The sequence below is a fragment of the Salmo salar genome, chromosome ssa24 (assembly GCF_905237065.1).
Source record: "Salmo salar chromosome ssa24, Ssal_v3.1, whole genome shotgun sequence".
In the NCBI taxonomy this organism is placed as follows: domain Eukaryota; kingdom Metazoa; phylum Chordata; class Actinopteri; order Salmoniformes; family Salmonidae; genus Salmo; species Salmo salar.
Genome location: NC_059465.1, coordinates 35,523,491 through 35,550,865, shown reverse-complemented (window position 1 = coordinate 35,550,865; position 27,375 = coordinate 35,523,491). Strand labels below are relative to the sequence as shown.

General features: G+C 43.5%; 1 protein-coding gene across 3 annotated transcripts; it reads left to right on the top strand.

Moving 5' to 3' along the window:
* The first annotated feature begins 104 nt into the window (after positions 1 to 104).
* Positions 105 to 27,375, top strand: LOC106585800 (nucleolar protein 6 (RNA-associated)). 3 transcript variants are annotated; one of them, XM_014172438.2, is made up of 26 exons: positions 105 to 263; positions 670 to 873; positions 1,103 to 1,219; positions 1,345 to 1,524; positions 1,622 to 1,790; positions 2,126 to 2,260; positions 2,495 to 2,658; positions 2,755 to 2,875; positions 3,048 to 3,106; positions 3,534 to 3,635; positions 3,726 to 3,841; positions 3,961 to 4,138; positions 4,382 to 4,504; positions 4,598 to 4,746; positions 6,262 to 6,337; positions 6,460 to 6,600; positions 8,271 to 8,388; positions 11,368 to 11,522; positions 12,026 to 12,189; positions 12,307 to 12,459; positions 20,731 to 20,828; positions 21,117 to 21,241; positions 23,131 to 23,220; positions 23,430 to 23,630; positions 23,869 to 23,970; positions 24,067 to 24,813. In XM_014172438.2, the coding sequence occupies exons 1-26, from the start codon at positions 240 to 242 to the stop codon at positions 24,214 to 24,216; spliced, it is 3,414 nt and encodes a 1,137-aa protein (XP_014027913.2). In that variant the 5' UTR covers positions 105 to 239; the 3' UTR covers positions 24,217 to 24,813. The 3 variants fall into 3 exon arrangements, with proteins under 3 accessions (XP_014027913.2, XP_014027915.1, XP_014027914.2); XM_014172439.2 differs by having other exon boundaries at positions 262 to 280; XM_014172440.2 differs by lacking the exons at positions 23,869 to 23,970; positions 24,067 to 24,813 and adding an exon at positions 27,190 to 27,375.

The following is a 27,375-nucleotide window of genomic DNA, read 5'->3' as shown; positions in this document are numbered from 1 at the left end:
TCCACCCAGTCGGGCCTCTCTTCCTCCGCATCCTTCCGTATATGCTCATGCAACGCATCTTGAGTTCGATGGGCGGAGTTACACGGAAATGAGCCAATCGTAACACACAGTTGTGTGTCGTAATGCGCTAGGGTCTGACTGATCCTGTCCACACGTGAGAATTGTGCCGACAACTGAAAGTTGTCATATGCATGGAATTAAAACGAGTGCCCATTGAACAACCAGTGAATAAATAAAAGATGAAAGCAACAGCCGAGGAGCAGGTAACTTACATTACATAGTGTGTACTTTTTCATTTTAGCATGAGGCAATGACTAGTACTACTAACTAGCCGCCAGCTAACGTTAGCATCGCACATTACATGTGTACTGTAACACTTCATGTGTAGCTAACGTAACGGTAACATTAGCTAGCGGAGACTATCTATTTGCTTAGTATTACATATAACGTTAGTAGTTAGCGAGCTATAGTATTTGAAAGGTTGTCGGAATTACAGTTATGACGAGTTTCTGTAGGTAGTCCAATTTATCTAGCCAACAATAGCTAGCCCATGCCTTTTATATCCACCATGCAGCCAACTTGATGCTAGTTAGCTTACTAGCTAGATCTCGCACTACAACATATTCTGATATGTGTGTTAACGTTACACATGTTTCTCACGTTTCAAAGATGGCGCAATCAGAGTCTTCGCACGATGAGGAAGATGAGGGCCCGACCAGGGCAAAAAGGGGTAAGCCCGAGGTGGTCCAGGACGGGTTCCTCCGTCCCGTGAAGCTATCGCGCGGCGACCTCTACAAACCTCCCACCGCAGATGAACTAAACCAGCTCAAGGAGGCCGAGAGCCTGTTCCACTGCAGCCTGCTCAAGATGCAGGTGAGATGGGGGTTAGGTATGGGTGGAGAACGGTGGTTAATTCACAAATCAATCGTTTTCAACAACATTGACATTGTGTGTGTGTGTGTGTACACACACGCCTACATTCCAGTATTTCTCATGAAGGGGGAACCACACGGCCACTTAGCAACATGACAACAGTCTCAATGGTCCCATGCATGCATATACATTTGTTAATCTCCCTCTGTCTCCCTGCCAATGCCAACAGATGGAGGAGCTGCTGAAGGAGGTTTCCCTGAGTGAGCGCAGGAAGCAGCTGATTGACTCTTTTGTCCAGAGTGTCACTGAGCAGCTCCAGACTGTACCACAGACTTCTGAAATGGAGGTATGTCAGTGATACTGTGGTTCCAGGGGATTAGAAATAATGGGAACTTGTTGTATTTGGTCTAAACTCAATGATCTCCAAAATGTTTTTCAATGCCATTGATCTCTCTCTTGCTCTTTCCCCAGCTAAGTGACTTGTCATGGTTGTCAGGAGGGGTGAAGGTCCCCTTTGTCTTGGTGCCAAAGGCAGCCAAGGGCAAGTTTCACATGGCACCGCCCATATCTGTTACCATCATAGGCAGCTACCCACTGGGCACCTGCACCAAACCAGGCATTTCAGTTGATCTGGCAGTCGCTATTCCTGCTGTACGTAACGCCACACTGTTCACTCTGAACAATAAGAGTCAACATTTGGTCGGACAACAGAAATAACAACATACGTCTATTCATGTATTATCTTCAGGATGTCCTGCACCCTAAAGATGCCCTAAACCAGAGGTACCCACGGAAGAGGGCGATTTACCTGGCAGGACTGGCACAACATCTTGCCGCCTCTCCCGCCATCGGGGCCATGCGGTACTCATGTCTCCATGGCAACCGCCTCCGTCCTATCCTGTTGCTCTCCCCTCCAGGTACCGAGCATCTGTCACAGAAGGGTGGGACAGCAACAGTGCTTCTGCATTGCTTGCTGTTTGGGGTTCTGGCTGGGTTTCTGTATAGCACTTTGTGACATCGGCTGATGTAAAAAGGGCTTTATGAATACATTTGATTGATTGAACGGTTGGTTCATTCTAAGGCCAAGTCTTGTAGAGCTTAAACCTTTTTTCACAGTTTTCCTTGACTCAAAGCCTAGCTTGGTTGGATTTAGCATGCAACCCATATGGTTGTCGGCAAGCACCTATTCAGTACCTATTCACAACGTTTTGTGTGTGTCAATAATGATTAAATGAAATGGCCCTTTTTCCAGGTAAAGACTCCTCCAGCTTCACCTTGCGACTCCACGCCTGCCCTCCACCGGGCTTCTTCAAGCCCAGCCGCTTCCACCCCCAGAGGAACAACATCCGCACCGACTGGTATACTGGCCTGGGGAGCTCTCAGCCAGGTGAGGGCCTCAACTCAAACCAAGCAGCTTCGATATATTGTTTCCTAAAATACAGGTCTCTTCTGATTTAGGATGCTAACGGAAACCGATTGTTAAACGGGATGAGTGTTCCTTGTTGGGGGAGATGGTACACTAACCTGAATTACAGCTGTTCATTGGAGAGATTCTTCACCTTTAAATCAGACTTAAGTCTACGTTCTCATCCATTCCTTTTCTGTCTGTATTTTTGGGCAGCGACGAGTGAGCCGCCCACTCCCCACTACAACAGCTCTGTTCTTGGGGACATGCTCCCCAGGGCCCACCTGCAGTTCCTGACCGCTGTGAGCTCCCAGTGTGCCGCCTTTGCAGAGGGAGTGGCCCTGCTCAAAGTGTGGCTCAGACAGAGGGAGCTAGACCAGGTATGGGCCCCTGCACCACCACCCGCTCCCTCTCTATCAAGAGTTTTACCAGGCTGAATGAACCCAGCGCTTAAACTACTCTCTCTCTTCCCCCAGGGCGTTGGGTGTTTCAGTGGATTCCTGGGCTCCATGCTGCTGGCCTACCTCCTCTCCTGCCACAGAGTCAGCAACACCATGACAGCCTACCAGCTGCTCCGCAACAGCCTGCATTTCCTAGGTAAGATGCATGAGGTCTCATCTCCTACCTGTCTGTCTACTCCTACTGTTGGAGTAGCATTGCATGTACCATAAATACCATACCTGGTGCTATTGCAAAGTGTTTAGTGTTGATCTCATCACTACTCTGTTTAGAGCCCGTCTCATTGTGATCGCTTTCTTCTCAATCTCAGCTTTCAACGACCTGACAGAGAATGGAATTACCCTAGCCAAAGGCCCAGATTCAACAGCGGTGAGGCAGGACTTGTCCAAATGACTTTAAAGGAAAATGCCACCCAAAAACTTTCTTTTGGCATTTTTTTTCCATTAGTCCTTTGTTGATATAGTCCCAAAATGTTTTTCATGTCAGAAATCAAGTTTTCAGGTTGTATAACTTTCAAAATACATAAATACACCTGGTAAAATCATCATATGATGCAAAATGCATCATACTGGGTGTATTTCTGTATTTTTAATTGTATCTCTTAAACTCCATTTCTGACACGCAAAATGTTTTGGGACAATATCAACAATGGACTAATGAAACAAACACAAGAAGCTAGTTTTTTGGGGGGAATTTTTCTTTAGTGGTGGAAGGAGTGCTTTTCTATTTTCTCCATTATGGATCATAATCACATGTTTTTCTTCTCCCCCTTGTTTTCTTTCATTCCCTCCCTCAGCCCTCTCTCGCTGAGTTCCACACTGCTTTCCAGGTTGTTTTTGTTGACCCCTCTGGACACCTCAACATGTGTGCTGACATGACAGCCTGCACCTACAAACACGTGAGTGCCCTGTGGCAAGGTGCCTTGAGATTGGCTGGATGGCAGTAACACGCCCTCTGATTGGTTGACTGTAGCTTGTTTGGCTCTCAGGTGCAGCATGAGGCTTCTCTGTCGCTGCAGTTTTGGGACGACCCCACCGTGGATGGATTCCATGCCCTACTCATGACCCCCAAACCCATGATCAGGACCAGTGACCATGTCTTCCAGTAAGGCCTGGTTTGGACACACGCTAGCACACACGCATTTATTGTTGTCTCCTCTTGTATTAACTTTGACCCCCCCCCCATTCTGTTTCTTCTCCTTTCCTGTGTGTCTCTGTCATCAGGCTGTGTGAGCTGGTCAAGCTGCAGTCCTGCTGTAAGAAACTCAACCTCCTCAGTGAACTCATGGACCACAGTGGAAACTACGTCCTCACCGCACTCCCCTTTATCCTCTCCCTCCTGCAACGAGGACTGGGCCAAAGAGTCCGCCTCCTCACCCACTCACTGACCCCTGACCCTGAGGTGAGTATTCTCCTGCTTTCCTTGATTTCCTTATGTTAAATAGTACTGGATGGTTTGTGTTCCTGTGTTTCACTTTGTAAAATGTGTGTGTGGTTGAGACAGGTTGTGTGTGTAATTCAGGTCTGTTGACTGGGACGGACTGGTCCAGTACGTTTAGAGAGAACTGTTTACTTGATAACATTCCTAATGGTAGTCTGGTTGGTGTGTGTGTGTGTGTAACAGTGTATGTTTTTGTTATGGCAGTGGCCGGTGGAGAGTGATGCTCCGAAGCACAACGCCCAGCCACCCCTGTCCTTTGGCCTGCTGCTCAACCCAGAGCAGGCGGCCTCTGTACTGGAGAGAGGACCCCCAGCCGATAGTCCCAAGGTCTGTGTCTCTTTCTCTCTTTGTGTTTCTGTGTTAACAATCAATACCATGTTTTCAAATGTGTCATTCTCACTGCTGTGTGTGTTTGTGCAGGCTGAGGAGTTCCGGCAGCTGTGGGGGTCTCGCTCTGAGCTGCGTCGGTTCCAGGACGGTGACATCACGGAGGCTGTGTTGTGGGAAGGAGAGACCACCTGTCAGAAGAGACTGGTCCCACGCCAGCTCATCACACACCTGCTGCAGCTGTACGTACCTCACCACTCCTAAGCACAGATCTAGAATCAGATCATCCTACCTCCAATCCTAACGGTAACCGTTTGGGGGATTGATAAAGATCTGACCCTGTATCAGTGGGTTTAATTAAAAAAAATATATATATATTTCACCTTTATTTAACCAGGTAGGCCAGTTGAGAACAAGTTCTCATTTACAACTGCGACCTGGCCAAGATAAAGCAAAGCAGTGCGACACAAACAACACAGAATTACACATGGAATATACAAACGTACAGTCAATAACACAATAGAAAAAGTCTATATACAGTGTGTGCAAATGGTGTGAGGTAAGGCAATAAATAGGCCATTGTAGCGAAGTAATTACAACTTAGCAAATTAACACTGGAGTGATAGATGTGCAGATGATGTGCAAGTAGAAATACTGGTGTGCAAAAAAGTAAATAAAAACAATATGGGATGAGGTAGGTAGATTGGATGGGCTTTTTACAGATGTGCTGTGTACAGCTGCAGCGATCGGTTAGCTGCTCAGATAGCTGATGCTTAAAGTTAGTGTGGGAGAGATGTCTCCAACTTGCAATTCGTTCCAGTCATTGGCAGCAGAGAACTGGAAGGAAAGGCGGTTTTGTCACCAAAGCCCCATATACAACCCACCACTGCGACCTGTATGCTCTCGTTGGCTGGTCTTTACTTCATATTCGTCGCCAAATCCACTGGCTCCAGGTCATCTATAAGTCTTTGCTAGGTAAAGCGACGCCTTGTCTCAGCTCACTGGTCACCATAGCAGCACCCACCTGTAGCACGCGCTCCAGCAGGTATATTTCACTGGTCATCCCCAAAGCCAACACCTCCTTTGGCCGCCTTTCCTTCCAGTTATCTGCTGCCAATGACTTGAATGAATTGCAAGAATCACTGAAGCTGGAGATCTATATCTCCCTCACTAACTTTAAGCATCAGTTGTCAGTGCAGCTTATCGATCATTGCACCTGTACACAGCCCATCTGTAAATAGCCCACCCAACTACCTCATCCCCATATTTATTGTTTTGCTCCTTTGCACCCCATTATCTCTACTTGCACATCTATCACTCCAGTGTTTAATTACAATTTAGCAATTAAACACTGATTTCGCCACACTGGCCTATTTATTGCCTTACCTCCTTAATCTTACTACATTTGCACACACTGTATATAGATTTTTCTATTGTGTAATTGACTGTACGTTTGTTTATCCCATGTGTAACTCTGTTGTTTTTGTCACACTGCTTTGCTTTATCTTGGCCAGGTCGCAGTTGTAAATGAGAACTTGTTCTCCGCTGGCCTACCTGGTTAAATAAAGGTGAAATAAATAAACCCTTTCCTAGACTGGAAGGAAGGAGTAGGCTGAGCTGTTCATCAAAATGCCTGCATCCACACACAGCCTGTTTGACAACTCTCCACCATCTTTTCCTTGTATGATGTTGTGTTGGTTGTATGGGAAGTTCTGTTAGAAGCATGTTTAAGAGGGGCTCCTTTCTCTTCTCCTCAGTCATGCAGATATACCAGAATCCTGTGTCAGATACATTGGAGGGATGCTGGATGATGTCATCAAAATGGGACGCGAGGTAGTTCTGAGTTTTCTCTAGTAGTGCATCTTACTGTGTGGGTTGACGACCCCCTCCATACAAACTTTGACATTTGAAACCTGTTAAAGCTGTGTGTGTGTGTGTGTGTGTGTGTTCGCCAGGTGTGCAGTACGGGTGAGGAGGAGAGTCTGAAGGTGGTTCAGTCATATGACGATCTAAGCAGGAAGCTGTGGAGGCTGGAGGGGCTTCCCCTGTCCATCACCTCAGTGCAGGGGGCCCACCCAGCCCTCCGCTACACCCAGGTAACCCTAGCTACTGTACTCTACCTAGACCCTCCCCATTGACACATCTCAACAGGGGTGTATTCATTGGTGCAAACCCTAACAAAAGGGTTTGGCAACGTGAGTTTCAGGTAGGTCACTTCCCGTTAACCTCCCACCCTATTCAACAGCCAGTGAAAAATCAGAGCGCCAGATTTAAAACCACAAAATGTCATAATTCAAAGTTCTCAAACATAGGACTATTTTACACCATTTTATAGATACACTTCTCCTGAATCGAACCACGTTGTCCGATTTCCAAAAGGCTTTACAGCGAAAGCAAAACATTAGATTATGTTAGGACAGTACATCGACACAATAACCACACAGCCATTTTCTAAGCAACTAGCATGCATCACAAATACAAACACAGCTAAATGAAGCACTAACCTTTGACGATCTTCATCAGATGACACTCCTAGGACATTATGTTATACAATACATGCATTTTTTTTGTTCGATGAAGTTCATATTTATATATCAAAACAGCATTTTACAATGCCGCGTGACGTTCAGAAAATATTTTGCCTCCAATACTGCCGGTGAATCAGCACCACAATCTACAAAAATACTCGTCAAAAACATTGATAAAATATTAAACTGTCATTCAAAGAATTATAGATTAACATCTCCTGAATGCAACCGCATTGCCAGATTTCAAAATAACTTTACTGGGAAATCACACTTTGCAATAATCTGAGTACTGAGCTCAGAGAAAAACACTAGGCGATACAGATAGCCGCCATGTTGGAGTCATCTAAATTAATAAATAGTATTAGAAATATTCACTTACCTTTGATGATCTTCATCAGAAGGCACTTCCAGGAATCCCAGGTACTCAACAAATGTTGTTTTGTTCGATAAAATCCATAATTTATGTCCAAATAACTCCATGTTTGCGCGTTCAGTAAGGTACTCCAAATGTAGGGCCGCGAGGGAAATGTCACGACGAAAAGTAAAAACAAATTGTATTTAGGTTTGTTCAAACATGTCAAACGTTGTAAAACATCAATCTTTAGGGCCTATAGAACGTGAAGATTCAGTAATATTTCAACCGGACGGTTCCTGTGTCTTGAAAAAGTTTTTTGAACAGAGCTAACACTCTCATGAATGGGCACCAATGAAGTGATGTCATTCCTTGGGTTACCAACTTCCCAGCCTTCCAGTCGGGTCTCTGTTCATCGTAGACGCCTCAAACAAGGTTCTAAAGACGGTTGACATCTAGTGGAAGCCTTAGGAAGTGCAAAATGAATCCTTAGTCACTGTGTGTTCGATTGGCAAGACTTGAAAGGACTACAAGCACCAGAATTCTCACTTGCTGCTTAGATTTTTCTCCGTTTTTTGCCTGCCATATGAGTTCTGTTATACTCACAGACATCATTCAAACAGTTTTAGAAACTTCAGAGTGTTTTCTATCCAAATCTACTAATAATATGCATATTCCAGTTCCTGGGCCCGAGTAGTAGGCCGTTTAATTTGGGTACATTTTTCATCCGGCCGTGAAAATACTGCCCCCTACCCTAGTGAAATTAAGGCCTGTTTGTTTCCATTTGGTTCCTAATCCACTCCAGCTCCATGCAGCAGACGTTAATTAGCGAGTTGGAGATGGTTCATAATTTCAATGTTTGATTTGTGCTTCCTCCACCACACAGGTGTTCCCCCCAGTGCCCCTGAAGCTGGACTACTCATTCTTTGACAGAGAGAAGTTGTCCCGGTCACTGGTACCCCATGAGGTCAAGCCTTGCCCTGTGTACATTACCCCTGTTAAAGGTACCGCACACCATTTCTTGTCTGCCCCACCAGGGTGCGTGTGTGTATGGGGGGGGTGCGTGTGTGTATGGGGGGGTGCGTGTGTGTATGGGGGGTGCGTGTGTGTATGGGGGGGTGCGTGTGTGTATGGGGGGTGCGTGTGTGTATGGGGGGTGCGTGTGTGTATGGGGGGTGCGTGTGTGTATGGGGGGTGCGTGTGTGTATGGGGGGGGTGCGTGTGTGTGTATGGGGGGGTGCGTGTGTGTATGGGGGGTGCGTGTGTGTATGGGGGGTGTGTGTATGGGGGTGCGTGTGTGTATGGGGGGGTGCGTGTGTGTATGGGGGGGTGCGTGTGTGTATGGGGGGTGCGTGTGTGTATGGGGGGTGCGTGTGTGTATGGGGGGGTGCGTGTGTGTATGGGGGGTGCGTGTGTGTATGGGGGGGTGCGTGTGTGTATGGGGGGGTGCGTGTGTGTATGTGTATGGGGGGTGCGTGTGTGTGTATATGGGGGGTGCGCGTGTGTGTGTATATGGGGGTCGCGTGTGTATGGGGGTGCGTGTGTGTGTATATGGGGGGTGCGTGTGTGTGTATATGGGGGGTGTGTATGGGGGGGGTGCGTGTGTGTGTATGGGGGGGTGCGTGTGTGTGTATGGGGGGGTGCGTGTGTGTGTATGGGGGGGTGCAGGTTAATGCTCAACATTCTTCAATAATGAACACAGTAAGCAGTCAGTAAAACAATCTCAGCCTCCTTATAAAACGTTAATTTTGGAAGCACTAAAACTATATGATGTCATGGGACTCGAGGCGTTAACTCATGCCAACAAATGAACGAAGAGCATAGCATTGCGTTTCTTAAAATACAAACAAACAACTTCCCAGTGCAATAAGATGATAAATACAGCCCTTCGCCTTGGTAGATTGACAATATACCACAAACCCCTGAGGTGCCTTATTGCTAGAATAAACAGGTTACCAATGTAATTAGAGCAGTAAAAATAATTGTTTTGTCATACCTGTACTATTGGCATTCAGGGCTCAAACCATCCAGTTTATAATAAGAACACAGTGAGTCCAAAATATTTGAGACACTGACACGTTGTTGTTTTGGCTCCGTACTCCAGCGCTTTACTTTGGCTCTGCACTCCAGTGTACTATTCACAATTCATTGAGGACTATCTCTAATCATGGTAGCATCCACATTACTGTAGAAGTGTTTAGAAACATTCTATTTTCATTTACAATAAGTGACTCCAAAATGACCCATTTATTTACCATTTCTATTGGGCACAAATTTATCTGGAACACAACCAAAACAAACAGAAAATGCACCCAAACAAATTTGTAGTCATAAGCTTGATGTAGACATTGTGCTATTAATATGGGACCAAATAGTTAACTTTTGACTACTACAATACACAAGTGAATTTGGCCCAACACTTTTGGTCCCTTAAAATTGGGGGGGAGACTATGTACAAAAAGTGCTGTAATTTCTAAATGGTATGGATGAAAATACCCTCGGTCTGCACTTTAACCTCATAGTCATTGTATCATTTACAATCCAAAGTGCTGGAGTACAGAGACAAAATAATAAACACTTCAGTTCAAAAGTTTGGGGTCACTTAGAAATGTCCTTGTTTTTGAAAGAAAAGCACATTTTTTTTTGTCCATTAAAATGACATCAAATTGATCAGAAATACAGTGTAGTTAATGTTGTAAATTACTATTGTAGCTGGAAACAGCAGATGTTTTATGGATAATCCACATAGACGTACAGAGGCCTATCATTTTAAAAGGCTAATTGATCATTAGAAAACCCTTTTGCAATTGTTAGCACAGCTGAAAACTGTTGTGCTAATTAAAGAAGCAATAAAACTGGCCTTTAGACGAGTTGAGGATCTGGAGCATCAGCATTGGTGGGTTCGATTACAGGCTCAAAATGGCCAGAAACAAGGAGCTTTCTTCTGAAACTCGTCAGTCTATTCTTGTTCTGAGAAATGAAGGCTATTCCATGAGAGAAATTGCCAAGAAATGGAAGATCTCTTACAATACTGTGTACTACTCTATTCACAGAACAGAGCACACTGGCTCTAACCAGAATGGATAGAGGAGTGGGAGGCCCCGGTGCACAACTGCACAAGAAGACCAGTACATTAGTGTCTAGTTTGAGAAACAGATGCCTCTCAACTGGCAGCTTCATTAAGTAGTACCCGCAAAACACCAGTCTCAACGTCAACAGTGAAGAGGCGACTCCAGGATGCTGGCCTTCTAGGCAGAGTTCCTCTGTCCAGTGTCTGGCAAAAGAACACAATCTTAGTCTTTTCTTTTTTATTGGCCAGTCTGAGATGGCTTTTTCTTTGCAACTCTGCCTAGAAGGCCAGCATCCAAGAGTCGCCTCTTCACTGTTGACGTTGAGACTGGTGTTTTGCGGGTACTATTTAATGAAGCTGCCAGTTGAGGACTTGTGAGGTGTCTGTTTCTCAATGTCTACACTGTATTTCTGACCAATTTGATGTTAAATGTGCTTTTCTTTTAAAAACAAGGACATTTCTAAGTGACCCCAAACTTTTGAACGGTAGTGTGTAATTGTCACTGGCCCAATACTTTTGTAGCTCACTGTAAATTCCAACAAGATTTGTTCAGCATAGAATATTGAGCAACAACAAGATGAGTAGCCTTTCGAAATGGCCAGTAGCTGCCATATCAAAATCTGACAGTAACAATAGCACATCCAACTGGCTTGAACATCATCAAAATACTTAAATGACAACAATGAATTGTTTAGCATCTAATTGTATATAGCTCTTGTCGGACTCTGAGGTTTGAAGAGCATTTCTTCACAGGCAGCTCGTAGTCTACTGGGAGTCTGTGTTAATCATGTCCTTAAATCATGTCCTTACTGTACAGACCTAATAGAAGTGTTTTGTTGTGGATGCAGAGAAGGTATGCTATTTTTTTGTGTGTTTTCTGCTATGAACCCTTCTCGTTTGCCTTCTGTTGTAGTGATCTGCCACATGGAGGGCAGTGGGAAGTGGCCTCATGACAAAGTGGCCATCCGCCACATTAAAGCAGCCTTCCACATCAGCCTGGGAGAACTGTTAACCCAACACCACCACTACACCTGCCAGCCCAGTCCCACACACCTGGATGTGTGGAAGGTATGGGCCCTGCTCTCGCTCTCTCTCTGTGTGTATGTGTGTGTGTGTGTGTGTGTCTCTGTAGTCTTTGTGTGTGCGTGTTTATTTCAAACCAACGCAAAGCCCCCTGTTGTTATGGTTACACTTAGATATGACATTAATTGGATGGAAATGTCAAGGTAAAAATACCATCAGGTTTTGAACAGAATGGTGGCAGACAGCCACAGGGACCTGTCTACAGGTGCTGTGAAGAGGAGTTGATATAGGTCTGTGTAGTCACTATGTTGCACATGGTCTGTTGTGCATCAGGTGTGTCTACTAGACAGTTTAGGGATGTATTCATTAGAGCACACCATAGCAAAACGTTTTTCAATGGGGGGGGGGGGGGTAGGATGGTAGTGATTGTTAATTAATGACATCTGCAGTTGTCACAATTGGGCTTTATAAAATAGATTTGATTTTAATTTGACTGGTATAGGGAAGCACTGTTATCAGACATCTTGACTAACTGTGTGTGTGTGCAGGATGGCTTGGTGTTCAGGATCCAGGTAGCGTACCACCGGGAGCCTCAGGTCCTGAGGGAGAGTGTTAGTCCAGAGGGGCTGCTCATCGTCAGGGACAACGCGGAGGCTCAGGCCCTGGAGATGGCCACCATGCAGCGGCCCCTACTCACCAGCACCCTGCACGGGTCAGGCACCAGCTTTACACTGGAGCTCTCTCTCTCTGTCAGCTAACACTATAGCTTTACACGTTCTCTCTCAAACAGACACACATATCCAAATGTCTCTGTGGTTGTGTGTTCAAGGCTCCAGCAGCTCCACCCATGCTTCGGGGCGGTGTGTCGCCTGGCCAAGCGCTGGCTGGGAGCGCAGCTCTTCAGCGATGACATCACAGAGGACACTGCTGACCTGCTGGTGGCGTCCCTCTTCCTGCAGCCGGCGCCCTTCACTCCTCCAGGGTAACTAGTTACCTACTTGTAGTATCAATCCCTCTGCTGATTTTCCTCTCACTCGTTCTATTGTCACCTTCCTGTACCACAAATTCTTTGTTTGTCTGTGTAATCTGAGGGATGTATGTGTGTCTAATATGGTCATACATTTTGGCAGGAGGTTAGGAAGTGCAGCTCAATTTTGTAGGCAGTGGGCACATAGCCTGTCTTCTCTTGAGAGTCAGGTCTGTCTACGGCGGCCTCTCTCAATAGCAAGGCTATGCTCACTGAGTCTTTACATATTCAAAGCTTTCCTTTAATTTTGGGTCAGTCACAGTGGTCAGGTATTCTGCCACTGTGTACTCTCGGTTTAGGGCCAAATCGTTTAATTCTTTTCAATGTGTCAAGTAATTATCTTTTGTTTTCTCATGAGTTGGTTGGGTCTAATTATGTTGCTGTCCTGGGGCTCTGTTTGTGTTTGTGAACAGAGCCCCAGGACCAGCTTGTTTAGGGGACTCTTCTCCAGGTTCATCTCTCTGTAGGTGATGGCTTTGTTATGGTTAAGGTTTGGGAATCACTTCCTTTCAGGTGGTTGTAGAATTGAATGGCTTTTTTCTGAATTTTGGTAATTAGCGGGTATCGTCCTAATTCTGCTCTGCATGCATTATTTGGTGTTTTTGTACGCGGAGGATATTTTAGCAGAATTTGTGAATTCTTGCTTGGTGAGCGGACCCCAGACCTCACAACCATAAAGGGCTATGGTTTTTATAACCGATTCCAGTATATTTTTTTGCCAGATCATACTGTGTTTTTCATTAGTGTTTTCCAGTCGTCAGCTAATCATCCGGTTACAGATTCATTTTCAGCCGGCTACTTTTTCTACTTCATATTAACTTGGTTACTTTTCATTTAGAAGTTTTAATTTGATATGCATCTTCTAGTGATCTATTGATAGGATAGGCGCCTGACAGTCAAAAAGCGAGCGATGATGGGAAAACGCGGTCTGTCTGTCCTGCCTAGGTACAATTTGTGTGCTCTGTGGTTGGTTGCTGTCAAATTTGTTTCCAAGGAGAAGGGAGAGCACGATGCTCGTGAATTTGCACGTCACATGTAATGTAAGTGGTAACGATGAGTCGAAATCCACTTAGCCAAATGATTGTTGTCTGCCACAGTCATTTGCTTTCACATCTTTCCTATATCCAGCAACGCGGAGTTCTGGCGCATAGGCCACTTACTGTGCTTTGATTGACAACTGAACAGCAAGTGTTGACTAGTTTATTGAAGGTGTTGCATCTTCTATATCCCTTTGCCGTTCATAAATAATGCAGCGTGGTTCTACTGTATTTTTTTATTTTACCTTTATTTAACTAGGCAAGTCCGTTAACCTCTCTGGGCCAGTGGGATGCTTGCGTCCCACCTACTCAACAGCCAGTGGAATCCCGTGGCGCGATATTCAAATACCTTAGAAATGCTATTACTTCAATTTCTCAAACATATGACTATTTTACACCATTTTAAAGACAAGACTCTCGTTAATCTAACCACACTGTCCGATTTCAAAAAGGCTTTACATATAAACATTAGATTATGTCAGCAGAGTACCCAGCCAGAAATAATCAGACACCCATTTTTCAAGCTAGCATATAATGTCACGTAAACCCAAACCACAGCTAAATGCAGCACTAACCTTTGATGATCTTCATCAGATGATACTCCTAGGACATTATGTTAAACAATACATGCATGTTTTGTTCAATGAAGTTCATATTTATATCAAAAAACAGCTTTTTACATTAGCATGTGACTAGCATGTGACTAGCATTCCCACCGAACACTTCTGGTGAATTTACTAAATTACTCACGATAAACGTTCACAAAAAACATAATTATTTTAAGAATTATAGATACAGAACTCCTTTATGCAATCGCGGTGTCCGATTTTAAAATAGCTTTTTGGTGAAAGCACATTTTGCAATATTCTGAGTAGATAGCCCGGCCATCACAGGCTAGCTATTTTGACACCCACCAAGTGTGGTACTCACCAAACTCAGATTTACTATTAGAAAAATTGGATTACCTTTGCTGTTCTTCGTCAGAATGCACTCCCAGGACTTCTACTTCAATTACAAATGTTGGTTTGGTTCCAAATAATCCATAGTTATATCCAAATAGCGGCGTTTTGTTCGTGCGTTCAAGACACTATCCGAAGGGTGACGCGCCCGGCGTGTTTCATGACAAAAAAATTCTAAATATTCCATTACCGTACTTCGAAGCATGTCAAACGCTGTTTAAAATCAATTTTATGCCATTTTTCTCTTAAAAAAGCGATAATATTCCGACCGGGAAACCCTGTTTTCGTTCAAAGACGAAAAAATAAAAACATGGTGTCGGCTCGTGCACGCGCCCCAGTCTCATTGTTCTCAGATCGACCACTTACCAAATGCGCTACTGTTTTTCAGCCATGGCCTGCAAAGTCACCATTCAACGTTCTGGCGCCTTCTGAGAGCCTATGGGAGCGTTAGAAAATGTCACGTTATGCCAGAGATCCCCTGTTTTGGATAGAGATGATCAAGAAGGCCAAGAAATAGTCAGAGAGAGCACTTGCTGTTTGGAATCTTCTCAGGTTTTGGCCTGCCAAATGAGTTCTGTTATACTCAGACACCATTCAAACAGTTTTAGAAACTTTAGGGTGTTTTCTATCCAAATCAAACAATTATATGCATATTCTAGTTACTGGGCAGGAGTAGTAACCAGATTAAATCGGGTACGTTTTTTTATCCGGCCGTGCAAATACTGCCCCCTATCCCCAACAGGTTAAGAACAAATTCTTATTTTCAATGACCGCCTAGGAACAGTGGGTTAACTGCCTTGTTCAGGGGCAGAAGGACAGATTTGTACCTTGTCAGCTCGGGGATTCGATCTTGCAACCTTTCGGTTACCAGTCCAACGCTCTAACCACTAGGCTACGCTGCCGCCCCTATGTCCATGGTATCGGGACAAGTTTCCTATCCTGAGCCTGCCAAGACACTGACGCTAAAGTCAGTGACTCTGGTCTCGTCAGTCAGTGTAGCCTACCAAATCGCGTCGGTGAGAGCGCTGTTCATTTGGCTCCCTAATTTGCACGAAGCTAGGCTAACTTCTAGGCTGTCAAATACCTCCACAATGAGACGGTAGCTTCGCTCTCTACAAAGTCTTTGTTAACAAAATAATAACTCTCTTATAAAATAAAATCTGTATTTCCCTTCAAAACCCGGTAGGTTTGGGTTTTGTTCTACTTTTATCATCTTCTTTTATCGGTTTTCTTCACCAACACCGATAATGTCTCTCCTTCCTTTTTTCAACGTCTCTCCCTCAGGCCTCCTCCTGTTAACCAGGTCAATTCTCCCATTGGCCACAGCTTAACAAGCTACCTTATTGGTCAAAACTTAAAAGTAAACCAACCTATTCACTTGTACATTAAATAAATATTTCTTATTTAAAATAAATGCATTAATGACGTTACAATACAGGAGTTCCCCAGGGTAGCTTTTTAAAATTTTTACTAACGACATGCCACTGACTTTGAGTAAAGCCAGAGTTTCTATGTATGCGGATGACTCAACACTATACACATCAGCTTCTACAGCGACTGAAATGACTGCAACATTCAACAAAGGGCTGCAGTTAGTTTCAGAGTGGGTGGCAAGGAATAAGTTAGTCCTAAATATTTCTAGAATTAAAAGCATTGTATTTGGAACAAGACACTCACTAAAACCTAAATCTCAACTAAATCTTGCAAATAATAATGTGGTAATTGAGCAAGTTGAGGAGACTAAACTTCTTGGAGTAATCCTGGATTGTAAACTGTCATGGTCAAAACATTGATACAACAGTAGCTAAGATGGGGAGAAGTCTGTCCATAATAAAGCATTGCTCTACCTTCTTAACAGCACTATCAACAAGGCAGGTCCCAAAGGCCCTAGTTTTGTCGCATCTGTCATGTTCAGTCGTGTGGTCAGGTGTCACAAAAAAGGACTTAGGAAAATTGTAATTGGCTTAGAACAGGGCAGCGCGGCTGGCCCTTGGATGTACACAGAGGGCTAATATTAATAATATGCATGTCAATCTCTCCTGGCTCAAAGTGGAAGAGTGACTTCATCACTACTTGTATTTATGAGCGGTATTGACATGTTGAGTGCACTGAGCGGTCTGTCTGAACTTTGGCACACAGCTCGGACACCCATGCATACCCCACAAGACAAGTCCAGAACAGACTATGGGAGGCACACAGTACTACATAGAGCCATGACTACATGGAACTCTATTCCACATCAAGTAACTGACGCAAGCAGTAAAATTAGATTTAAAAAAACACCTTATGGAACAGCGGGGACTGTGAGGCAACACAAACAGGCATAGATACATACACACACACGATAACATACGCATTATACATACACATGGATTTAGTACTGTAGATAAAGTTGATGTTGGAAGTTTACATACACTTAGGTTGGAGTTAAACTCTTTTTTCCCGACCATTCCACAAATTTCTTGCCAAAACTATAGTTTGTTAACAAGTCGGTTAGGACATCTACTTTGTACATGACACAAGTCATTTTACCAACCATTGTTTACAGACAGATTATTTCACTTATAATTAACTGTATCACAATTCCTGTGGGTCAGAAGTTTACATACACCTTTAACAGCTTGGAAAATTCCAGGAAAAGATGTCATGGCTTCTGATGGGCTAATTGAGATCATTTGAGTCAATTGGAGGTGTACCTGTGGATGTATTTCAAGGCCTACCTTCAAACTCGGTGCCTCTGCTTGACATCATGGGAAAATCAAAAGAAATCAGCCAAACCTCAGAAAAACAATTGTAGACCTCCACAAGTCTGGTTCATCCTTGGGAGCAATTTCCGAATGCCTGAAGGTACCACGTTCATCTGTACAAACAATAGTACGCAAGTATAAACACCCTGGGACCACGCAGCCGTCATACCGCTCAGGAAGGAGACGCGTTCTGTCTCCTAGTGATGAACGTACTTTGGTGCGAAAAGTGCAAATCAATCCTAGAACAACAGCAAAGGACCTTGTGAAGATGCTGGAGGAAACGGGTACGAAAGTATCTATATCCACAGAAAAACGAGTCCTATATCAACATAAACCTGAAAGGCCACTCAGCAAGGAAGAAGCCACTGCTCAAAAACCGCCATTAAAAAGCCAGATTACAGTTTGCAACTGCACATGGGGACAAAGATTGTACTTTTTGGAGAAATGTCCTCTGGTCTGATGAAACATAAATGAAACTGTTTGGCCATAATGACCATCTTTATGTTGGGAGGAAAAGGGGGGAGGATTGCATGCCAAAGAACACCATCACAACCGTGAAGCATGGGGGTGGCAGCATCACGTTGTGGGGTTGCTTTGCTGCAGGAGGGACTGGTGCACTTCACAAAATAGATGGCATCATGAGGCAGGAAAATGATGTGGATATATTGAAGCAACATCTCAAGACATCAGTCAGGAAGTTAAAGCTTGGTCTCAAATGGGTCTTCCAAATGGACAATGACCCCAAGCATACTTCCAAAGTTGTGGCAAAATTGCTAAAGGACAACAAAGTCATGGTATTGGAGTGGCCGTCACAAAGCCCTGACCTCAATCCTATAGAAAATGTGTGGGCATATTTGAAAAAGCATGTGCGCGCAAGGAGGCCTACAAAACCTGACTCAGTTACACCAGCTTTGTCAGGAGGAATGGGCCAAAATTCACCCAACTTATTGTGGGAAGCTTGTGGAAGGCTACCTGAAACATTTTACCCAAGTTAAACAACTTAAATAAAGGCAATGCTACCAAATACTAGTTGACTGTATGTAAACTTCTGACCTACTGGGAATGTGATGAAAGAAATAAAAGCTGAAATAAACAATTCTCTCTACTATTATTCTAACATTTCACATTCTTAAAATAAAGTGGTGATCCTAACTGACCTAAAACAGGGCATTTTTACTAGGATTAAATGTCAGCAATTGTGGTTTGTCCTCCAGATGACAAGCATGGTTTAGAAACTCTGACTTACATGAGAGATTTTTGCTGGCACCTGAAAATATATATTTTTTTCAATCATGGATAATTACAAAAAAACTCTGATCATAATCGCATCAAGAAAATTGCCCATATGTTATGATACTCATTTTGTCTAACAATTTCGCGCACCCCTAAATCACAGCTCTGAGTCAGTACATGTTAGAATCACCTTTGGCAGAGATTACAACAGTGAGTCTTTCTGGGTAAGTCTATAAGAGCTTTGCACACCTGGATTGTACAATATTTGCATATTATTCTTTTAAAGAATTCTTCAAGCTCTGTTAAGTTGGTAGTTGATCATTGCTGGACAGCCATTTTCAAGTCTAGCCATAGATTTTCAAGAAGAAAAGTCAAAACTGTAACTAGGCCACTCTGGAGCGTTCAATGTTTTCTTTGTAAGTAACTTGTGTATATTTGGCTCTTTGTTTTAGGTTATTGTCCTGCGGAAGGTGAATTTGTCTCTGTTGGAAAGCAGACTGAACCAGGTCTTTCTCTAGAATTTTGCCTGTGCTTAGCTCTATTCCGTTTCTGTTTATCCTAAAAAAAAATCGCTAGTCCTTGCCGATGATAAGCATACCCATAACATGATGCAGCCGCCACCATGCTTGAAAATATGAATTGGTACTCAGTGATGTGTTGTTGGATTTGCCCCAAACATAACGCTTTGTATTCAGGACATGACGTTAATTTCTTTGCCAAATTTTTTGCAGTTTTACTTAAGTGCCTTATTGCAAACAGGGTGCATGTTTAAGAATATGTGTATTCTGTACAGGCTTCCTTCTTTTCACTCTGTTATTTAGGTTAGTATTGTGGAGTAACTAAAGTGTTGTTGATCCATCCTTGGTTTTCTCCTATCACAGCCATTAAACTCTTACATGTTTTAGTCACCGTTGGCCTCATGGTGAAATCCCTGAACGGTTTTCCGCCAGTGTCTTTGTAGTGACTGGGTGTGTTGGTACACCATCCAAAGTGTAATTAATAATTTCACCATGCTCAAAAGGATATTCAATGTCAGTGTTTTTATTTTACCCATCTACCAATAGGTGCCCTTCTTTGCGAGGCATTTGGAAAACCTCCCTGGTCTTTGTGGTTGAATCTGTTTGAAATTCATTGCTCGACTGAGGGATTTTACATTTATCTGTATGTACAAAGATGAGGTACTCATTTTAAAAACCATGTTAAACACTTATTGCACGCAGTCCATGAAACTTGTGACTTGTTAAACATTTTTACTCCTGAACTTATTTAGGCTTGCCATAACAAAGGGGTTGAATACTTATTGACGCAACATTTCAGCTTTTCATTTTTTATTAATTTGTAAAAATGTCTAAACAATTTCACTTTGACATTATAGGGTATTGTGTGTAGGCCAGTGACCCCTTGACTTTTTCCACCTTTCGTTCTTATTCTGAAATGGATTAAATGAAAAACAATTGTTCTACACACAATACCCCATAATGACAGATTTAAGTATTGAGTATTTAGTATTTGAGTATTACACACAATACCCCATAATGACAGATTTGTAGATTTGTTTTTGTTGCAACATAAAAAAGATATATCACAAGCAGCATACTGAGCTAAACGTTTGGAAATGACAATTTCACGGTCTCATTCATAGCCTAAAAATTCATATCAAGTGCAAGTTTACTGTTCAGCTCCCATCTGAAGGTTGGCGGGCATTTAGTTTGCCTTCTACTGCGGATCGCTGAAGTATCCTAATGATTACTCTTCCTTAATTCAAATATTATATCAACACAAGACCTAAAAGATGGTTTGGTTCAGAAACTTGGAACCAAGCTCGATGTATCAGTGTAGCCTGTTTCTGCCTGGACTTGTTGAAATATCTTCACGCCTAGAAAAAAAACATCCAGGCTTTTTTATTTAAAAAAAGACACAGGGACAGTTTGGGGAAAAAAAGCTAATCTTGGCTGAATCGTCCTTTGGAATAATGGACATTCTGGGGTAATAAATACATAACCAACATTCTCTAATAATACTAGTCCCATGCGAATAGGACTTTTAATAGCATATTCTAACATTTTGTAATTGGTCATATGTTTTTGCTGTTTGTCCTTTGATAAAAAAAATTGGGGGAGAAGTGGTTTATCCATCTCTCTGTTTCTTGTGCTCGCTCTCTCCTCTGTCTCTCTTCCTGTCTCTCCTCTCTCGCTCTCTCACTTTCTCTCTTCCTGTCTCTCCTCTCTCACTTTCTCTCTCCTCTCTCAGGTCTCCTCAGGTAGGTTTCCTTCGCTTTCTCCACCTACTCTCCTCCTTCGATTGGAGAAATAACCCCCTGGTTGTCAACCTCAACAGCCAGCTCACCGGTGAGCACACACACACAATGTGGATTATATTGTATCTTACACAACAATGTTCATCTTATCATACTCATGCAGCAGTAAATAAAGACCCCATAACATCTTCTCTCCTTCCCTCTGTCCTTTCCACTCTGTCCTGTTCTCCCTTATCCTACCCCTGTCTTTCTCCTTCCCTCTGTCTTGTCTCGCTCTCTCCTACCCCTCTCTTTCCCTCTCTCCTACCCCTCTCTTTCCCTCTCTCCTACCCCTCTTTCCCTCTCTCCTACCCCCCTCTTTCCCTCTCCTCTTCTGTAGCTGCTGACTACACTGAGATCAAGAATGACTTCATAGCCTCCAGAGAGTCTCTGCCTGTTATGTTCATGGCCACACCCAACGACAAGAAAGTCTCCATTTGGACCAAGCAGGCTCCCACTGTGCAGGTCAGAACACACACATGCAGTACATTCACCAGTATGTCACATCCAATATTTTATTTGTGCAGCACATTGTACACAGCATAGTAACAGAAGAGGCATACACAGAGACGGAGTTAAAAAAAACACAACAAAGATTTCAAACTTTTCAATTGACTCTCACGCTGTCTAGGACAGGCCATGTTCTTGTCAGTCTGTATATTAAACAGCCTAGTCAATTGTTGGATTCTGAGAATATGAAATATACTTACGTCACTGACGGAGAGGGTAATGTATAACATTTACAATATGGCAGAATATGTTATTGTTATCCATCAGGGATCCTCTGGGAGGAGAAGAGACACAGTCTGGTACCAATCACTATGACAGCCTTGAGTTGGGGAGGACTGAGCACTTTGGGGTAGAGGTCAGATGAAGTGAGGAAGAACAGATATCACTAAAGTTCTGTCTAGCAGCAGAGATGCATTGGCTGTTCAGTGTAGGAGGTTAAATATCAGTGCTGGTGTGTGATGTCTAATGCAGCCGTATTGACCCCTATGGGAAGAATAAACTTGGTTTAAGATTTCATAGGTTCTAATTCTCAGAGTAAAAACTTGACACTAACAGAATATAATGATAGAGGTGCCATCATAAACAGCGGAGTAGAAATGAATTGCACGTTCTTGTTAGTCGGCAGTCACACAGTTTCCTGAACCTTGGACACTTCCTCAAAGCATACTGCTCTTCTACGTCACACTGTTGAAAGATGCACTCATACCGTTATCAATATTACTATTACTGCTTCGTAAAGAAATCAAAATAAAGTTGAAATGACTAGCGTCGTATCTCTCACCATAGGCAGCTGACTGTTTCTTTCCTTGATACGGACCTCTTGCTTTTGAACCTTTCAAGCACCTCTTGTAAATCACTCATCTGTAATGCCATACACATTCAGTTTGTCATGTTATGACACCAATACAATCATTATATTACATGAATTCAAAATGGCAAAAATACCATTTTACTTGACCGCTTCCTTTTTCATTCATGGTGTTCTATCTAGACGAATTCAATGGATATGGCTTCAACATGATCAAGAAGTTCATGTAATGCTCACCAGTTTTTATTTTTTATTGCTGTCCACTTCCGGAAGGCAATCAGTTGAAGGTCTTGTTTTCATGTCCGCTGTTTGACAGAGTGCGCTGTGAAATACGGCAGCACACAGCAACATGGGGAGGAGATGCAGCTTCCTATCCTTCTCATGTTGCTTTCCTGTTCCACCTAACCCACTGGATTCCAATGCTCCAACTAGCTGCTCTCTAGACCTGCCATGTTTTTGTCGGTCAAATAACTTTGAATTCAATAGGCCTAATGCATGATGTGCAGACCAACTAACATTTCATGTGCCTGAGGAAAACGTGTGCGTTTGCGGCATCTGTCACGTCACCTTCACATTGATGGCAAAGGTGCACTTCATTTTGAACGGCTGCAGTGTTCCAACTGAACGTACGAAGGCTGCGGGGTAGCTGGTAGAATGATTTGAATATGTCCAAGGACACTGCACTTTTCACTCGCGTAATCAAATGATTCATCGAGAGGCTGAGCACTTTTTGATAGAACAGATTATAATGGAGCTCAGTGCACATGTTTTTACAGCCCGACGTTCTCACCAAGATGCCCATGTCTGGTGTTTAGACAGAGTAAGCCTAGCGATTCGATAGAACTCAAACTGTCCTCAGCTGACTCATTCACAGTATTGACCATACAGCTGTTTAAACCACAGGTGAGGATAGTTCTGAATGAGGAGTTTCAAACATATCTCTTTACGGACAACCAACAAGGGTTTGGTAGGATCGCTCTCACTATGCTGGCCAGTATCAGGTGTGGGTTATTGAGGGGTTTGTCTCTGTGCTCAGATGTTGCAGCGTGTGGTGATGGTGGCTGCAGAGAGCCTGAAGATTCTGGAACCTCAGCTGATGGACTCCAGCCAGATACAGGACGTCAGGGTCAGTCACACACACGTTCTTAAACTACCACTCGCATGCATAATTGTGTCATGTTTTTCTTCATTTCCCCAAAATTATTGCATTGTCAAACCTACTATAATATACCATTCCATCATTACCATTCCTTCTCTCTGTGTTTGTACACACACACACACACACACACACACACACACACACACACACACACACACACACACACACACACACAGGTGGTCATGCGGCCTCCATTGGATCCCTATGATGTCCTGATCCACCTGAGCCCCAAGCAGGTGCCCTTACTGAGCCAGGCAGTGGACCCTCCTCATGCCACCTTCAGCAGGGGCATCCTGGCTGGCAAAGTGGCCAACACTGGAGGGGCACTACCTGTCATCGACTTCAACCCTGTCACCCACTACCTGGCAGAGCTCAGGGTAAGTACCGGTGTGGTGCTCACTGGGCTCTGGCTTGCTGGTTTTCTATAGAAGCAAAAAGACAACGTCTAGGTTTTTCCTGACATGCAGTTTGCCATTTATTTCTAGTGGCCTTGTGCAGCCTGGTCTATTACCTTGTGGGTGTAGGTTTCAGACAATGTAGTTCTTGTCATTTTGGTTCTTGACTCGGGTGGGTTAAAGGCCTTCCATTTTAAACCTGTCTGCTTATCTTTCTCAGGATGCATTTGGAGACCTGGCTCTGTTCTTCTATGACCCCTATGGCGGCACTGTGATCGCGGTGCTATGGAAACCCAAAGCCTTCAGTCCACTGCCGTTCAAGGTAAAGACCGGAAGTCGTAGAACATATCTTTCTTTCCCTCTCTATTTGCTTATTCATTTCTTTGTGTATCCCCTCGTGTGTGTCCCTCTGGAACAGACCTCCCAGATGGTGGCTCGTCGTGTGGAGGTGAGTGGGGAGGAGGCTCACACTGTCCCCAACGTGGAGGCCATCCTGGAGGATTTCAGGGTCATGGGCCAGGGCCTGGTGAAGTCGGTGGAGCCAAGGATGGAGAGATGGGTGGTGTAGTGTAGACTTGAGGTCACACACACACACACATGTACCATGATAATACTTTAACTTGCACAATCAAGTTCGATTTTAAATGAATTCCCCATAGCCAGCAACTTTCTTAGTGCAAAGGTTGCATGTTCAAATCTCATCACGGACAACTTTAGCATTTTAGCTAACTTTGCAACTACTTAGCATGTTACCTAACCTTAACCCTTTAACCTAACTCCTGACCTTGCTAACATTAGCCACCTAGCAATCTAGCTAACGTTAGCCGTAACCAATTGGAATTGGTCACATATCATACGTATTGCAAATTCATAACATATTGTACAAATCGTAATTCGTAACATGAAATGGATGATGGACATCAACAAATCAATAATACCATAGGAAATGCAGCATCATACTAAATTGAGTGAGTGAATTTACTTTTACTATGTTATGTTTACCCCTGAGTACAGCTTGAACACATTTAATTTTATATATATATCTAATTCTGTGATCAAAACAAGTCATGGAGATATGTTGGGTAGGAGAAATGTTGTAAGAAACTAACCATGTCATTGTTTTCGCTGGTGCTTTACCCAGTCTTATAAAAACTTGTATTCTCAAGCTCGTCTGTGTTACTGTTTCATCTGGGAGGGTAAATACTGACAGCGTGATGCGGTAGCAGTGAACTGTCCTTACGCTATTCCCCATAGTGTAAAAGCAGTCTCGTTGAGATGATTTATCCTGACCAACAGGGGGCACTTCACCCTATCTATGAAAGTAGAACATGAACTTAAAGGCTCTGCATGGTCAATCCGCATCTGCATTAGCCATGCAGCATTTACGGTGAAATGGCCTTTGCAGAGGTCAGGGCATTCATACTTGTGCTTTGCAGAGCTGTTGTGAAGGAAGTGAGTTTGTGCTCATACAGGACCTCCTGCCCTCACCTACTGTCAACTAGTCATGTCAATGCAGAGCGTTATGGAGCCCTATGAGTTGTTACAAAAAATTTGAGAGGCTCCACGGGAGTGCGGTATGGAGCTCAATTTGGCCTCTGTGTACCTACGGCAGCTCCGCAAATGCTCACACCGTTCAAGCACCTCGGGCCACATTTTCGTATCAAGCATAAGTTGTCTCTTAGAGTACAGGCAGGCATGCCTGAGCTTGACGGACTAGGCTACACCCTCCCCTGCTCCTGGGAAGAAACCTGGGGATGCATAAGTAACATGAAGTGTCATTACTCTGGCCGTTTGGGTGTAACGATTTCCATTTGAAATAGCGTAGAAGTAAGTTCTCACTGGTTTCATAATCACAGAGCTGCCAATATCGCCTCGGCGGTAAATTCCAAAGAGCTTGCATATTCTTTCACAACTGCGTAATGGGTAAGAGTTAAAAATATAATTATTCCAAAACAAGCAAAATTGAACGCCTTGCTTGCTTTACCTTAGTTACACATCATAGTGAGTGGAAATAAAGGATAAATAACACAAATGTTTGCTTCTTTTTATGAACCTCTTACCTATTTTACAGTTGCGAAAGAATATGCAATATTCTATAGAAGCAAAAAGACAATGTCTGGGTTTTTCCTGACCTGCAGTTTGCAATTTATTTCTCGTGGCCTCGTGCAGCCAGGGCTATTTCCTGTGCCTTGCAAAAGTATTTATCCCTCTTTTTGTTTTTCCTATTTTGTTTCATTACAGCCTGTAATTTAAATTGATTTTTATTTGGATTTCATGTAATGGACATACACAAAATAATCCAAATTGTTGAAATGAAAAAAATTACTTGTTTCAAAGAATAAAAAAAAAACAGGAAAGTGGTGCTTGCTTATGTATTCACCCCCAAATGCTTTGAAGCTCCTAAATCAGATCTGGTGCAACCAATTACCTGCCAAGAGAGGGCTGCCCACCAAAACTCACGGACCAGGCAAGGAGGGCATTAATCAGAGGCAACAAAGATAACCCTGAAGAGCTGCGAAGCTCCACAGCGGAGATTGGTGTATCTGTCCATAGGACCACTTTAAGCCGTACACTACACAGAGCTGGGCTTTACGGAAGAATGGCCAGAAAAAAGCCATTGCTTAAAGAAAAAAATAAGCAAACATGTTTGGTGTTTGCCAAAAGGCATGTGGGAGACTCCCCAAACATATGGAAGAAGATACTCTGGTCAGATCAGACTAAAATTGAGCTTTTTGGCCATCAAAGAAAATGCTATGTCTGGCGCAAACCCAACACCTCATCACAGTGAAGCATGGTGGTCGCAGCATGCTGTGGGGATGTTTTTCATCAGTACGGACTGAGAAACTGGTCAGAATTGAAGGAACGATGGATGGCGCTAAATACAGAGAAATTCTTGAGGGAAACCTGTTTCAGTCTTCCAGAGATTTGAGACTGGGACGGAGGTTCACCTTCCAGCAGGACAATGACACTAAGCATACTGCTAAAGCAACACTCGAGTCGTTTAAGGGGAAACATTTAAATGTCTTGGAATGGCCTAGTCAAATCCCAGACCTCAATCCAATTAAGAATCTGTGGTATGATTTAAAGATTGCTGTACACCAGTGGAACCCATCCAACTTGAAGGAGCTGGAGCAGTTTTGCCTTGAAAAATTGGCAAAAATCCCAGTGGCTAGATGTGCCGAGCTTATAGAGACATACCCAAAGAGGCTTGCAACTGTAATTGCTGCAAAAGGTGTCTCTACAAAGTATTGACTTTGGGGGGTGAATAGTTATGCACACTCAAGTTATGTTTTTTTTGTCTTATTTCTTGTTTGTTTCATGATAAAAAAAAATATTTCACATCTTCAAAGTGTTATGCATGTTGTGTCAATCAAATGATACAAATCCCCCCCAAAATCCATTTTAATTGCAGGTTGTAAGGCAACAAAATAGGAAAAATGCCATGGGGTGAATACTTTCGCAAGCCACTGTAGTTCTTGTCATTTTGTTTCTTGGGTTAATAGCCATCTGTTTTAAACCTGTGTCTGCCCATCTTTCCCAGGATGCATTTGGAGACCTGGCTCTGTTCTTCAATGACCCCTATGGCGGCAAATGCATCACACCATCCAGGCAACTCCGGCCACATTTTCAGATCAAGCATAAGTTGGTTCTTAGAGTACAGGCAGGCATGCCTGAGCATGACAGACTAGGCTACATCCTCCCCTGCTCCTAGAAGAAACCTGGGGAC